Source organism: Phasianus colchicus, chromosome 2, assembly GCF_987193195.1.
Source record: "Phasianus colchicus chromosome 2, bPhaCol1.hap1.1, whole genome shotgun sequence".
In the NCBI taxonomy this organism is placed as follows: domain Eukaryota; kingdom Metazoa; phylum Chordata; class Aves; order Galliformes; family Phasianidae; genus Phasianus; species Phasianus colchicus.
In genome coordinates this window covers 45,013,779-45,029,909 of record NC_143437.1, presented here as the reverse complement: position 1 = coordinate 45,029,909, position 16,131 = coordinate 45,013,779, and the positions used below count along the sequence as shown (strand labels likewise).

The following is a 16,131-nucleotide window of genomic DNA, read 5'->3' as shown; positions in this document are numbered from 1 at the left end:
CCAAAGTGGTGAATGCACATACAGAAAAAGCAAAGCATTCAAAGGAAAAGCTCAGAGAGGAACAGCCCGAAGAAGTCACATTCAAACAAACCAAGTTCAGGACTTTTGATAACAGCCAATAGCAAAGTTGAAAGAAGATGCTATAGAAGACTGCAAAAACGAGGCATTAGTCTGCTTTCTTAGTAGAGTGAAACAATTTTCTAAATCCAGATTACCATTGCCATCACAGAATTAAGTTCAGGTAGCTAAAGAGAGGTGCTAGAATCATCTCCATGACCCAACAGGTGAAACAAGAAAAACTAAAAACAAAGGCACATGTACTCCTAGCTTTACATAACAGTATATTCTGCTGTTGATAATTAATTCATCCACTCTTTATTAGTTATCACTTGGTTACTGCTTTCACATCAGACGGCTGCTCTTTCATTCTAGAGACAAAAGAGTGTGCATGAGTCTAGCTGCGTGTTTGCTGGATTTGCAAGATGATTCTAAAGGGAAACAAATTCTACAGTTCACTGGGAAAGAATCACAGAGCAGCTCACCTTTCTGCAGCACCATCAACCAATAGGTACCTAGCAAGTGCACAGAAGGAAACAGAAGTAAAACCTCCACAGGTTAAAAATCTTCATCAGTTTTAACTGCAATATTTATAAAAATTTCTATGAACATCCAAGAAATCTTGGTTTCCATGTACTTCTACTGCACTGATTTAAGTTCATCTTGCTTAGTGTGCACAAGAGCTGGATGACATTTGAACAGATATATTACCTTCTTGTCCCAGTTTGGGCTGGGATAAAATTAGTTTTCTTCATTGTAACTGGTATGGTGCTGTGCTTTGGATTTAGGATGTTTCAATTCTTGCAGAGCAGTGCTTCCACTGTGTCAAGGGCTTTCCAGCTCCTCATGCTGCCCTGCCAGTGAGGAGCCTAGGTATGCAAAAGAAGCTCGGAGTGGACAATTAGGACTGACCAAAACTGATCAGAAGGTACTGCATTCAGCAATATAAGCTGGATGAAATAAAAAGGAGAGTGGGAGCATGTAGTGATTCAGGGGAATGGCGGTTGTCTTCCCAAGAAACTATTACATGTAATAAGACCTATTTTCATAGAAGCAGCTGAACATCCACCTGCTGACGGAAAGTAGAGAATAAATCCCTTCTTTTGCTTTACTTGTGTATACATCTTCTGCTTTACCTAGTAATCTGTACTCACCTCCACCTACAAGTTCTTGCAATTTTATCTTTCTGATTCTCACCTGTGAGGGGTGTGAGTGAGCAGCTGTGTGGTAGTGCATTGCCTGCTGGAGTTAAGCCACAACAATTACAAATAAACCAAACATTTTACTTGTGTGTTTTTTTCCCCACATCCAAGAAGATGAAGCTTATTTAAAATGCTAATCAAAACTTACCCCCAGGACTCCAAATCTTTCACAGAAATTCCAGCCACAGAGAAAGTCAATTTCAAAGTTGTGATTTAGAATTACAATGGCATTCTCCTTCCCATACTTGTGGTAACTCTCTGGATCAGTGTAGAGGGTGCAATCAGTGCCTGACCACCATTCCAGTAGCATTACCATCTCTAAAATAAAGAGCAAAAAATAAATGAAGGTACAGACTATATGCAAAGTCTCAAATCAGTAATGTATTGAAAAACACCAATTGCCTCAACAACACATGGTGTAAAAAAAAAAAAAAAAAAAAAAAGGGCACAGCAGGCAGCAGGAGAGAAAAGGGAAATAAGGAGGTAGCATGGCAGGAGAAGGAATTTTCCACAGTGACACTGAGAAAAGGAGTTTCATTTGAAAATTACAAATTTATTATTAAACATTGTATTATCAAAATACATGTAAAATTAGCATTTATGGTTTACAGTACTACAAAAAAATCACATGAAGATCAAAACAAGCTTGCAGAAGGAATAAACAGGCCTATTTCCCATGTACACAGGTTCCTGTACTCCTAGGAGTTCTGCACACAAAACTTCTGTGGAGTACTGACAGCAAACAGGACCCCAATCCATGTCAGAATCAATTGGCTTCAGGCAAGGTAGGCTGAAACTGCAGTGCTTTCAGAAAGTCTTACTTGTAGCATAGGTGAGAGTACAGCCAGTGACTGCATTTTGTATTCAGTCTGACTGTTCGTGCTGTTAGCCCAATGACAGTCCCAAGCAAAGAGCCAGAGGTGGCAAACCCACAGCATTCTCCCCTTCAAGGCATATCCAGAGAAGGCACTGCTCCTCAAACACACCCAGAAAAACTCATCCATTCTAAATGGGACTGTTGTCTGAAGTGTCCTGCAAACACAGCAGACTTAAACATCTACCCAACAGAAGAGCTGCTGCCTGGGAAAGTTCGTCCCAAGGCAATGTGCCCATTCCAGACAACTGGGAGAAAACATTGATACCAGCTTTTGCTACACTGTGTCAGGACTAAATCCTCCATCCTGAAAACCTCTATTGTTCAAGGTGACCCGATCTAGGGCCTGGATTCAAATGTCACCACTGTAAATTGAAAGGTTGCATTCTAATTAGACAGCTGGAATAGACAATATGGACATGCATCCATGAATGTACCCGTAAGCACCTAGTTCAGTGCGATTTCCTGGTTATAAGATTTTGTTCTGTCACTGCCTTATTTTATTCAGCTGATGGTGTTACTATTTTGTTTTCCCTCCTCCACTCTAATACTTTTCAAGTTTCTTTAAAACGCCAAGAGCTTACATGAAACTGGCATTAACAAACTCTGACAAAAGAAGCAGTCCAGACACATCAGAGCCTTCCTAAAGCCACCTAGAGTCTAGAAACAGATACAGGTTAATGCTCACACTGAAGCTAGCTCACTTTGCCCCCCAGTCTCCTCTGCCATATAGATGTCTGTCCCAGCATAAAGCCTTTGATGGGCTGGGCTGCCCAGAGCCAGCCAGCAGAACCCAGAACACCAGCCTCCAGCAGGCAGTGGGGCATGGGGTCAATCTTCTCACTTCCACTTAACTTTCAAAAGTCATTTAACTTTGTCCATGTAAGTGTAACATGAGTACCCCTCCAGACTGCTTCATCCTTCTGCTTTGTACGTATTCTGTGTAACACAATTTTGATTTGGCCTAAAGTGAGACTGGTGTCCAAATGTCACCACTTTTCAGTCACAGTATCCAAGATGCTTTGAAAATGACCCTTCAGCATTTAGAGAAGTTCTCTCCCAAGCCCCAGAAACAGGCTTCAAGGAACAAGTCAGAGAACTGGAGCAACGTTCAAAAGTTGCATGTTGAGAGGCTCAATTTAAAATTTTCTGTTTTACTGTATTTCTTTAATTCTATTCACATCTTCTCTACAGACGTGATTCTGCCAGCTGAGGCTGTCCGGCAGAACTTCTCACATGAACCTTCTCCTAATTCTATACTACACTGTCAATGTCCCATAATTAAACGGAGATCGAATTACATATCATATGGTGAAACTCTTGATTTTCTGTTGAGAATTACACTGCTGCTCACTACGGTGTTTGTCAAACAAATAAACAAAAAGAAGCGGCATCTAAAATCATGAATTAAGTGGCAAGCAGGTGAAAAAGAAGCAATTGTGAATCAATTATTAGAAACCACAAACAGAAGAACTTCTGAAGACGGTACAATTATAGACTAGAAAGTAGCTTGGACATCTGCAATGGGGTCTGCTGCACGTACACCTTATGCATCATCCTTTTAACTTGTCAGAAGTAACAGTTGTATGTTCCGCTACAGCAGATGCACTCTACGTTTGGCACAAGTGTATCAATCACTCATAGCAAAGCCAATAGCTCAGACAGAATGCAGAACTGCCATCCCCAGGGCAAAGATAAGGGGTTGGCTGGCAAAGTGTGCAGAGCCAAGGGGAATTATTAATATGAAATACATCTGTATGTCTTTCCCTGATAAAATAGTTAAGCAAAGGGAGTGGATAGGGGTGTGTGGAAAAAGCCTGCAGCAAGAAAATCAGTGTTAAATGCCTCAAAACTGCTCAGGATTAGCATTCAGATTTATTCCCAAAACTTTAAGAAACAAATACTAGGAGAGATAGGACAGTGAGAGCAGTTTAAAACAAAGCTATACTTAAAAGCTGGAGAGTCGTTCCTCAGCAACCTCCTAGTGACTATCACACAGGTTTTACCTTCCTATTTGCTTATGCTATCATCAAGCACGGGCAATAATTAAGCTTCATATTTGTTTTGCTTGTAACTACAAGCCTGACTACTGGATTTGTGAATTTAACCTTTATTTATGCAAATTTCTCCGGTTTGGGGCAAGAAGCTTCATCTCAATGGAGAGGGAAATAAAAAAGCAGTGGCTGTCCTTGAAGAACCCATGTTGTGGGAAGATCCTGTCAAAGCTATCACAATACTTCTCCATCAAAGCAAAGGTCTCATGTGAGGCACTGCTCTTTGCTCAGAGAAAAGCACCCTTTTCTCAGGGCATATGTCTCTGCTGGAAGGATGAGACATCTGAGATGCTCTCCTGACTTCAGGTAAATCCCAGGGCACCACACATCCTTATTCACCTCAGAGAAGATCAAAAGCAGGCCAGTCTTTGAACAACTTCTGAAATTCTTTCTGTTTAGATCCCCCACTGGCCTCAACTAGTGAATGAAAACAGAGAACAGTCAGGAACAAGTTTTCTACATGTTCAGTCATCATTAGCGCAATTAATTGCCTGAAGCTTTTAGATGACATTTTGCTGTATACTGAAGAACAGGCACTATGACATGAATGAATTTTATCTATCAGTGTTAAAACAGGCTAACAGACAATATCTATTCAAATAACATTATCTCAACACAATATAAATACATTCAAGGTACAGACAGGTGACTGACTCACCAGCCCCCTGTTTATTTCTGATCAGAGCAGGTATAATGGAACTATTTGGTCATGGTTTGAACTGGTAACTCAGCACTTGGTGAGAGGTATGGCTGGCCTAGGGAGCACAGGCACATGTTTGCACCTGTGCCCTCCCTGTGACCAGAAGGGGTGGACACAGTGGAACCACCCTGGAGTTGTGTAAGAGCCTGACTCTGAAAGGAGAGCATCTCTTGGACCTAGGATGCTTCATAGCGAGAGAAACCCTTCACCAGTTGCCCAAAACTCCCCCAAACATAGAGAAACTGAGTAATTTAAAAAACATTGGCGAACATTTACAGAATTTACAATCACATTTTAGAGCAGAACACTGAGAAGTTAGCAACAGCTTCTTTTTTGTCTGTCGCTTTGCTAGCAACATTAGCTATGAGAGAACAAATGACTGCCAGACAGGATTTTGTCTTCTTTCATCTTTACTGCCATTAAGTCTATTGCCTTAAATAAATAAATAAATAAATAAATATAGAGATAATGGCTATGAGGCCCCTCTGGAAGAAAAAGCCTGAGGGGGAAAAAATATATCCTCAAAGTCATTCCCTTTCAAGTGTTTATTTTTTTAGTTTTTCCCAACAATTCAAACAAAATGAATAATGTATCTCACTACATCTCACTACACGGGTATGCCACATGCATAGAGCTCTTTATATTTTCAGTCTCAAGTACATTTTGAAGAAGCACAGACAAAAGTAATTCTGTACATACTTTTGATTCTGCAGGTTCACGCGACCAGGATCTGTGTTTGAATTAAGTACTGCAGAAGTACATCCCTATTCCTCACTTCACATGCCTATTTCTCACTGGTGCATTCCTGCAGTTGCTCCAGGGACACAAAAGAGAAACTGAATGCTTTTGTAAATAACATCTTACAGCCTTTCAGTTCTTAACACTTATTTTTCTTTAATCTTTCCACTCTTTCTTTCTCCTTCTCCCCACATCCCTTCTCTTCATGGCTCTCAGCAATGACTGGTAATGTCAGTTTACAGTACCCTTGCATTACACCACCAGTGTACACTCAGAATCTGCCACAGAAATTTATTACCCAGAAACTCCCTGCGGTAGCTCAACAGCACAAGGTCACTCATATATGCACTCCTGCCAACTCCACAGAGCAGACAGACAGTGAAAGCCTTCTTTTCTTTGTATACCAGCCAAGCTATGTAACCAAACATCAGTTTTCATAGGAAAAAAACTTAAAAATAAAAATAAAATACAATTCTTGCTCCCAAACAGGGCTGGTCCAAAATTTCTAGAGCAAGTCTTTTTCCTATCCCCTTTTGAAGAGATTTTAGAGGCTGAATTTCACAACTAGACTGGTCAACTCACATTCACCCATATCACAGGAGTTCTCAGCTTACAAACCAACTCCTCCACTGACACTTCCACAAAATTCATGCATAGGAGAAAAGAAAAAAATATGAAATCTCTCAGTCTGCTTGGAAGGGAACATTCCTGCAGTAAGCTACAACCAGCTTCAGGAGGGGCTGACTGTAGGGAGAAAACATGCTTTCAAATCTCTAATACTGATTCTTTGTTTCCCTGAGAATGTCTAGTTTTTCTACCCTAAAAGAAAAACAACTACACCCAGCTACAGATAATGGCATCTACCCTTTGTGAGGTTAGACTGCTTCCTGCCCTATCAGTACCACAATCTGATCTGCCTCACTGCCTGAACTTAAAGAACAAACAACTGACAAGAGAACATCATGGATGCTAACTGGTTACTTGAAAAACATTCAAGGGAAACACACAAAGAATTTACCCAGACGTTACTTTCCATGTCAAAGTTTTGAAAGAATGAGTCATTAAAACAGCTAACACTATTCTTCTAACCTTGCATGACTTTCCTTAGTAAATTTCTTTAGCTGGACTTGACGTTTGAAACCCTGGATGATACCTACCATCTCAACTGCAAAGATACCTAGGAGGTTTTCAAAAAACCTCAGGTATTGACAATTTCACACCTCCTGGCACAGGCTACTCCAGTGCTTCACTACATCATCTAGCCTCTCTACTCATTTATTCTGGCTGTCTACTTCACTCCCTGCAGCAAGTAATTATAAAGAAAGAATTGAAGACCAGCATTCCGCTCTAAGCTTGCACTGATTAGGTACAAGAATAACCGGAGCTCAGCACTGGAACATTACTGAATATCTAGGAGATGATGTATTATAAAAAGCATACACACATTTTCTGTCTGGCATTGCCTTGCCCATTCTGCTCCAAGCAGGTTCTCATTCTCTACTCTGCAGGTGAGTATGGGAGCAACAATGATATACAATGGAGAAATCTGGACCGCTCCAAAACAGAGGTTCTGGTTTTCAATCAGTACAAAAATGGTTAAGAAGAACATTTTAAGCAGAAAGGAAACCAAAACTCACATTTCTCTTGCCTTAGCCCCTTGTCTGCCCTCAATTACCCTATCAGGTGATGTAATCATTTTTACCTTTGGACATGTTTTTAGCAAAAGGGAAAGTGATGGCAGAGAATCATGCACACAAATTTAAAGCAACAACAAAAAACTCTCTCCCTATTGGCTGCAGGTCTGCTCTTGGAGATTTCTGCTCCACTCCCTGTGGGAGATCCTGTCAGCAACTCCCTTGAATAACATTTCAAAGACTTGCATGGCTGTGCTTTTTGGGCCAGAAATCACCAACAGAGGAATCCAGAAATGATGATTAAATTCCCCACCCACCACAGTAAATTACTAGATGTGCTTTCAAGGCAAAAGATAAATGCAGTCCAGTCCTTTCATATATTCAAGCAGAGAGACTCATTTATTTCAGCATTTGCTTGCAGGAAGTTCCTTTAATACAGAGTTTTCTTCACCAGTCTTATATTTCAGCAAAGACCATGTGCTTTTTTTTTTTTGCCACAAGTAACTGAGGTCAACAAAGCATGTGATGATCAAAGGAGTTAGTACCAACCAGCAGTGAAAAACAACATGCAACTTGACAAGTTTCCATGACACCAACATCTGCTTTGTATAGACATGAAATCAGACAGTCGCATCTCTTGTGGATATGGTTTTCTATTGTCCAAAACACCACTGGCTTTCTAATATTGCACACGGGAACACCACCGCAGGAGAACTGCTTAGTAAATCAGAAATGGTAGCAAGCCACTCACTGCAAGTTTCTGTGCAAAATGAACACCAGTCTTATTTCAACATTTTCTTTAAAGCAACTTCCTGTTTGAATAAACACATAGAATTTTTTTTCCTTTTTTATAGGTCTTACAATCTTTAAGCAAGCATATCTTAAATTTAAGCTACATGTTCCCACTTAGAAAATATTTGCTTAAAGTAGCTATTTTCACTGTTAAGACTTGTACAACATGACCATCACATTTAAAACAATTACATCACTGCTCAGTTCTTCACTGGAATTAGTTAACACCAGGAGAGAGGTGACAGCCCAAAGCAAAGCCCAAGGCTAGCAAACCTAGCTCACAAGCAACCCCAAGCAGTTAATTGGGAAGAAGTCTGGTCTTGTACAAGGTGGTTCATTGAGAAAAAGAAACAGATCTGTCCTGAGCACACATGCAATTTTTTTTTTTTAATTTAAACTTTTTGATTTACTGATAACTATGCCAAAGGTGATGAGAGGTACAAAAATGAAAATGATGTGTGAGTCGAAAGCCCAACTCCAAACATTGACCTTGGCCCACAGATCTGCTGCTGCTCACTGGAATCTGGAAAGAAGTCAAAAGACCTTCTTGCTGTCTTTATATCAGTCTTCTGTTCAGAACAGACTCCACAAGAACTTGCCTTTACGAAAGCTAACAGAGAGCAGTCATCTCAAGTGCTTCCCAGAAAGCAAGAACTCCGCATCAGACTTTCAAATACATTGGAGAGAAATACCTAGAAGCTTAAGTCAGAATTAAAGCTGATGAGCTTTAAAGAGGAACACTGCTTTCCGTCAAACAAAGCCTAGTCTATGATATGCCAAAAACATACAGAAGATAGCTGGAAATTATGAAGTTACAGTTTTTGTCACCTCCATGACTCCTGTGTACCACCAACTAATGTCACTGTTCCTTTGATGATGCCCCTTCTTCCTCTGTCTTCCTTCCCAGATCCACAGGCATCAATCACCCTTCTCCTCAAACTCAGGCTAGTGGATGAATAGAGAAATTAAATTCAAATAGAGGACAGCTGACTGAAGGTTAACCTGAAGGTTGCAATTCTCTTTTAAGCTTTAAGATGGATTTCTGCATACAAATTCCTTCCAGTTTCTCAGGCATGACAACTGGTTCTAACAAGAAAAATTACTTTGGACTGCAAAGTTATATCATTTACATTATCCATTTTGCTTAATCCCAGTTGTGTTCAGTCCATCAGACCACAGACAAAAAAAAAATAACAGAAAAAATAACAGATACACTGCTACCTACTGTTAACAATGCAAAGACAAAATAAGATGTCAAAGCATCTTCTCTTCCTCAGATTATTTCCTTAGCTTCTCCGTAGCACAGGCTAACAACTCCTGTATAAGGGGGCAAGACTTCAGAATTTCACTGTGTTAAATCGTAGAGTCATAGAATGGCCTGGGTTGAAAAGAACTATAAAGATCATCTAGTTTCAACCCCCCTGCCATGGACAGGGTCACCCAGAGCCACATCCAGCCTGGACTTGAATGCCTTCAGGGATGGGGCATCCACAACCTCCTTGGGCAACCTGTGCCAGTGCTTCACCACCCTCTGAGTGAAGAACTTCCTCCTAATATCTAAGCTAAAACTCCCATCTCAGTTTAAAACCATTCCCCCTTGTCCTGTTACTATCCACCCTCATAAACAGCTGTTCCCCCTCCTGTTTATGCACTCCCTTCAAGTATTGTAAGGCCACAATGAGGTCCCCCTGGAGCCTTCTCTAAGCTAAACAATCCCTGTTTCCTCAACTTTTCTTCATAGGAGAGGTGCTCCAGCCCTCTGATCATCAAATCCCCAGGACCTACTTTGAGCACTCGCCATAACTTATCAGAAGCAGGTTTATATGACATTATCTGATTCTCATTCTTTGAACAAAAGAGAGACACCAAATCTAACACATCCAGGCTATATTGAGCCATTCATATGGTATGGTAAAAGAAACTGCCATTGAATCAAAGAGAAACTGAAGATTAGTACGCTACTGTAAAGGAGAACCATGCTAAAATGTGCAACTATCTGTTGTTGTCTTCTATTCAACCTGGTTAAGGAAGGATCTCCATGAAACATTTCTGACATGGGATACTAAGGTATCCAATGCAAATCAATAAGTTTTATCAGTGACAAAATCAGAACACACTTTACAAATCAGATAACTTTGAGAGGCAAGGTAATAGAAACAGCATTAATTTTGATAGCACAAGTCTTGCAGAACTAATAAAACAGAAATGATGCAGGACAGAAGGGTCTGGGAACATGAGCTTACGTTCTGGTCCACTCTTATTATGCAGCTCTAAGAAGGAAAAAAAGATGTCATTAGGATGTTCTTTCCTGGAGAGAAAAGGAATGGCTTGTTGCAATAGTGAGATCATCTCTGGGCCAGCACATCAGTAACAGACATTCATGCTCAGGAAATAAAACTTGAAACAAAGCAGATATAGACCAGGGCTACCAGGGTGACAGGATACCAGAACAGCTTGGTTCACTTAAGCTATCAAAAAACACGCAGGAAGAGGATTGGGTTGCCCTCACAAATATCACTTAAGGATCTTGGCAGGTTAGCAGTGGGGAAAGAGAGCAATTTAAGCTAAATACCACTGTTACAAGAACAGCTGTGTAAAATAACTGGAAGCACAGATATCTGTATATTCTCAAGCTTCTTCTAGTTCCTTTAACAGATATTCCTATTTCTTATCAGTAGAAAAGCAGCGCAATATTTTCCAAACAGACTGCACTATACACCAATACCTCCTGTCTTCCATCAGTGCAAAGTTATACCACCACAGATGAAGAGGAAGCCAGCATCTCCCAGGCAAAGCCTTCTCACTTAAGAAGGGAGGTGTCAGCCTAAGAGAGTTCTCAGTCAAGAATCACCTTCCAGGATGAAGATCTCAAAATCTGAGCATGCAAAAAAATGAACATGAATTAGTTAGTGGATGTCTTAATCTTCCTATTATTTACTCAATCACAGTTGAATTCTTTGACATAATGAATCATTAACATTTCCTTAATTAGAAGGCTATTGTCAGTGTCCGTTCTGAGGACCCAGAACAGCTCACACATTCCTGTGACTTTTTTTTTCTTGCTATATGCATTGCTTGCAAGTACTAATTAAATCCTATAACAATTAGAAAAGTTACGTGATTCAAGTGAATTTTTTGTGTTTAATGCACATAGGAGTGGAAGCTATTTTCACAAATCTCTCCTCCTAGCATCTGTTGTAACAAAAGTCCTCATTTCTACACAGACCAAGTTTCAAATCAAATAAAAATTTAGACTTCAGAAAGAAAGCAGTTCAGAACAAGAAAGCACATCAAGAGAGAAAATCCTATTGCTCTCATTGCTCAAGATCCATGCCTTCAACATGTTTAACCTTCACTTCCAGTTGCTGATAAAAAAGGGATGGGAATTAATCTCTGAGAAAAAATGATTGATGATAAAAGAGACTACCAGTTGCAATAGAAAGTAATCTTTAGCACAAATTAGGAGAAACAGAGAATTCAATTAGGAAACTGAGCAAAAGGTAATTAATAACCTAAGAAAGTCTGCAGTGATATTGAGTAAACCCTCTAGTTAGGAATAGCTACATTTCCTAGAGCTGTAAGAACAGAAGGAATTGTGCAGAAAGTTTGCATAAAACAGCAGAACAAGAAAATCACGGTAGTGGCAGCCAACGTTGCATTCATATTTCCACTTACTTTTGATTTCAGATAATGAGTGTGCTTCTGAAGAAATAGCCACTTATTACCAGAAGTAATATGCTACAAACAATGTATTTTTAGGAGTTAAGGCAGATAACTTGTACTTAAGTCTTCCTATGAAAGACAAATCTGTCCAAATTTAAGGACTGGAAACAAGTTGACTTAGTACCCATATTGTACCACTGCAGCTACTTCAGCATTCATTTAATGGCAAAGAGCCACTGAACCTCTATCACTTTGAGAACATTGTCCAGAACAAAACCATTACTCATTTTTTACTTGTATTCCCTGAATTCCCTGTCTCGGCTTGTAATCTTGCAGCATCTCATCACGTGAGGTGTTGAGAGAAAAGAGCTATGTCTCTTGATGCTTATTTTAGTTTCTGAATTCCTAACAGTGACTTTCACCAAGTGTGCCTCGAAAGGACAATAAGGTCACAAACTACAAGTCAAACAAATGGCTTTCATGAATTAAAAATAAAGCAGAACAGATCAAATATACCATCAAGCACTCATAAAACTGTGACACTTGCATGGAGCGTAGAGTGTAATTCCTCAACTTGAAGTTATCCAAATAGATAAATACATAAGAAATACTTCTTAAAACAAAGAAAGAAAGAATGCAGTACACATCAGAAATACTACATTCAGTTAAGATAGACATACTCCCAAAAACTCAGTAATATAACACCATAGGTAAGGAACACCTGTGCCTCTCAGATAACATTCACAGTTTGATTGTGCTTTCTTTAACATCTCTTCAAGCTTAATTGCGGGAAGAAAGTTAGAAGAATCTACATGCATTCAGGCCTGCTCAGAAAGCTGGCAGCTTGTCTGCTCCAGCAGGAGAGGATGTGAGGGTTCCACCAATTTGTCATCTGCTCTAACTGAAAGGGTACCTACAAAAGAAGCATTGCTAGCTTTCTGCTCTGCAGTCCAACTAGTACAATTGTAACACAGATGTGCTATTTCTAAGCACACTACCTTCTTGCTTTTGCATGACTACTGCAAATAATTCTTGGAATTATTTGCACAGAATAGTATTCCTTGCAAACATGTTTAGCTGATGTGTTCAACATAATCAATAGGCTCAAGGTTCATGCTCTTCTATTCCATTACCAGAATGATAGGCTTCATCAGTTACAAAAAGCAGACTTGTTCTTTTCTTGCAACCAAGGCATTTTCTTACTAAATGCTTTGCAAATGAAAAGTAGCAGCCAGACATGCAATTTCAAGTAGGTACAGGAGGAAGAGCTATTGATTCTTTTAAAAGGAAGGCTCTGACTTTTTACAGAAGTAGTAAAATTAAGATCATGCAAACATGGTCTGCACATGTTGGGAGCAGAGGAGTATCATAAAATTGGATGTATACACCCTGCTGCAATTTTCTTTATCACAATTATTTCTAGCAAAACAAGATCAAAGAAACAACATAAAATACCTCAAGATTCTCACAGGTGTTAAGCCACTTGAAGCTATGAGAGACATAGTAGTAGCAGTTGGCTTCTGCATCAGATCCACAAATGGCAGGCTGCAGATTAGGTTGCCAGCTGGCACTGTGCCTGAGGTCTCCAAGGTTCCATACAAGCCATTTAGACCTTCTCTGAAGTCTGCAAAAAACTACAGAAGCTTCTACAAAGCTGGAAAACCAGAAGTCGGTGCAAATAAACACTATTTATCATCTGAATTCAATGATCTTATTTGAAAGCTTAGGCAAATAAGGCCATTACCTACACTGCTTCTTCAATGTACACAACAGAATCAAGGAGAGGAAGCATGTAGGGGTGCTCCAGTCCTCTCTCATTATGGGCCTGCTTTTTGAAAACTGCAACTTTTACCGGTTCAGATCCTTTTCCAGTTGCAGCATAGGCTGACAGCAGTGGAAGAAGCAACCTCAGCAAGTTCATTTAAAGGACAGAAATCACTCATGACTTGAGTTGCTGTGATTATCATTCCTTATAATTTCTTTCTGACTGCTAAGGGTGTACCCAGGAAGCTTGTGAAAACACAGCACAGGGACAGAATACAACACCCGAGTCAGATAGCATACAAAGGCTCCTCTAGAAGCTTGGCCCTGTTAGATGATACCTGCTTGGAGGTTTCCACAAGAATGAACTCATCCTAAAATACTGAAAATCCAGGTTTTGCAGCACATCAAATCACTCCTCGACACAGTGCATAAATAAAACAAACAGATCTTGAAGTTCTTAAATGAAGACTACTTTTATGAATTTTGTGCAAGATATACATCTTCTTACACAGGAAGATACACAGGAAGGAGTAGAGCAAAGGCAGCACACTGTATGTGCTGCAAGGAAGGAGTCTTCAGGAGAGCAGGTGGGAAGGTGTTTCATAGAGCTCGGGGCACACACAGGCTGCTGTAAGCAGAGCACAATGACAGCTGCTCAAAGGCATGCTCTGTGCAGAGATGGTCAGTGACTGGCAAAGAGTAATATGCTAAAAGGAACAGTTCATAAATGCATAGTTTGGAACATGTACAAACCAAACCACCAGTTCAAAACGATAACAACCCCCCTTCCTTCTGCCAACACGCTCAGTAATTTGCCAATCTAACTTTAAGTTTAAGATTATAGATTAGGAGACAGGATGATGCAGTAGATGTGTTGTGAAGTTAAAAATCAAATTGAAAAAAAAATAAATCCAATCCTGCCCACATCTGGTTTTGTAAACTATAAATACCAAGTGCAATTGTAAGCTCAAATGTGAATTTTGCATTAGTCTTAATTAAATACTTTTTCCTCAAGACTGATGATACACACTCTTCCCCCACCTTTTTCTTTTTTAAATATACAATGACACTTACTTAAATTGGTATAAAAATAATCTTCAACTTTAGTTTAGTCACTGCTACAGCAAACTGAGTAACCCTAAATAAGGAAAAGGCTATTTGCACTCACTACAAAGCTAGAGCTTTATCTGTGGTTTGTTCTTCTTGGCAATTTGACCTCAATGCTTGGTTAGTCACTGAATTAAAACTTACTACACATACACATGCAGGAATTGGCTAATGTAATAAGTGAAAAATACTTGGCATCACTGAAACATCCTGGCTGAAATTTTGGTGGTAGACATTACAAACTGCAGTTCTGGTGCTTTCTTTGCCCCAGCTCCCTGAACGTGATCCACTTCATGTTCTTACAGAATGAAGAGAAGTGTTTTATTGATAGAAGTGTTTCACACTCTTTGAAGGAGCATTAACATTTTGTCAGATGAAACACACTGAACTAGGTCCAAAACTACTGCTGATTTAGTACGGCCACAACTACATTGCTCAAATGCAGCCAGGCTATTATTGCTTTGGGAACCAAAATCAGGACCAGATTTACTGAAAGGCCTTAAGTGCACGAGCTTTCAAATAATCCTGGAAGTTACAGAGTATTTCAGATCTTCACAGGGGTACTACATACAATAGGCAGTGAGAACTTGTGATTAAGAAGATAGAACCTTTGTACCTCAAGGCATGCCTCTGGTACTTGAGCTAACAGCTCTGCTGTGGCCACAAGCCAGCCCTGGCCCAGACCCTGTCCAGTTACCACTGTGTGCTGACTCATCACTACCTCATGCCAGCTGCTCCATCTCTCATTCCTGCATTTCCCTCCCATTCAAAATGTACGTTATTCAGGTTTGATCAAATGGATTCTCCCTCCTGGCCCACAAAACATAAACCACATTTTTCCTTCACATGAAGAAGAAATGTTAAATCTGCACATGTGTTCTTCAAACAGGAGGTTTCAACTGGTGCTGCCTGCTCTAGCATAACCCAGAGCTAGAGAGATGGAGAAATACAGAAAAAAAATGCTGTTCATTCTTTAGTTACTGTTCCTTTTAAACCATCTCCATGTTGAAAGTTAAAAGCAACCCTCCCCTATGGAAAAAAACAGCTGCACACTTCACACATCTCATTTCACAGCTTTTTTCTGTCTTTTATCCCTAGACAAGCTGCCTACAAAACAGCTTCTTCTCTCCAAGTTACAGTGCGTGTGGAACAAAGCCAGCCCTGCAAGTACAATGGCTTTAACACATAGGCAGAACTTCAGTACTCACTGTTTTGAAATGCTCTTTTCAAACCCTCTGGGGAAATTAATTATTTAACAGCCACGTGTCAAAGAGATTTGTCTCACATTTGAAGGCTCCTCTTATCCTTCCTCCCCGAGGAATTTAGCAGTACTCCTATGTTTCAACAAACCAGCAGTTCCTTGTGGCAACAGGACCAGTCAGTGCACATAACAATCAAGCAGACAATCACCAGAGCTGCCCCCAAAGGCCAGCATGCAATTCCTTGCTGTTAACTTAATAAGGCACCAAAGAGGGAAGTAGGAATGACCTTCCAACTGCGGCACCGCAGTTTAGCAAAACTGTCCAAGCTGATCCTGTTCTTTTTT

At 40.0% G+C, this 16,131-nt stretch overlaps 1 protein-coding gene across 4 annotated transcripts in view; it reads right to left on the bottom strand.

The window, feature by feature from the left end:
• The window catches only part of AGPAT4 (1-acylglycerol-3-phosphate O-acyltransferase 4), a 70,244-nt gene that overhangs the window by 30,488 nt on the left and 23,625 nt on the right, over positions 1-16,131 (bottom strand). For all 4 annotated transcript variants that reach the window (XM_031612668.2, XM_031612689.2, XM_031612683.2 and 1 more), the window contains one exon: positions 1,408-1,577. In XM_031612668.2, coding sequence (XP_031468528.2) covers positions 1,408-1,577 — 170 coding nt within the window. The remainder of the gene's footprint in view (positions 1-1,407; positions 1,578-16,131) is intronic.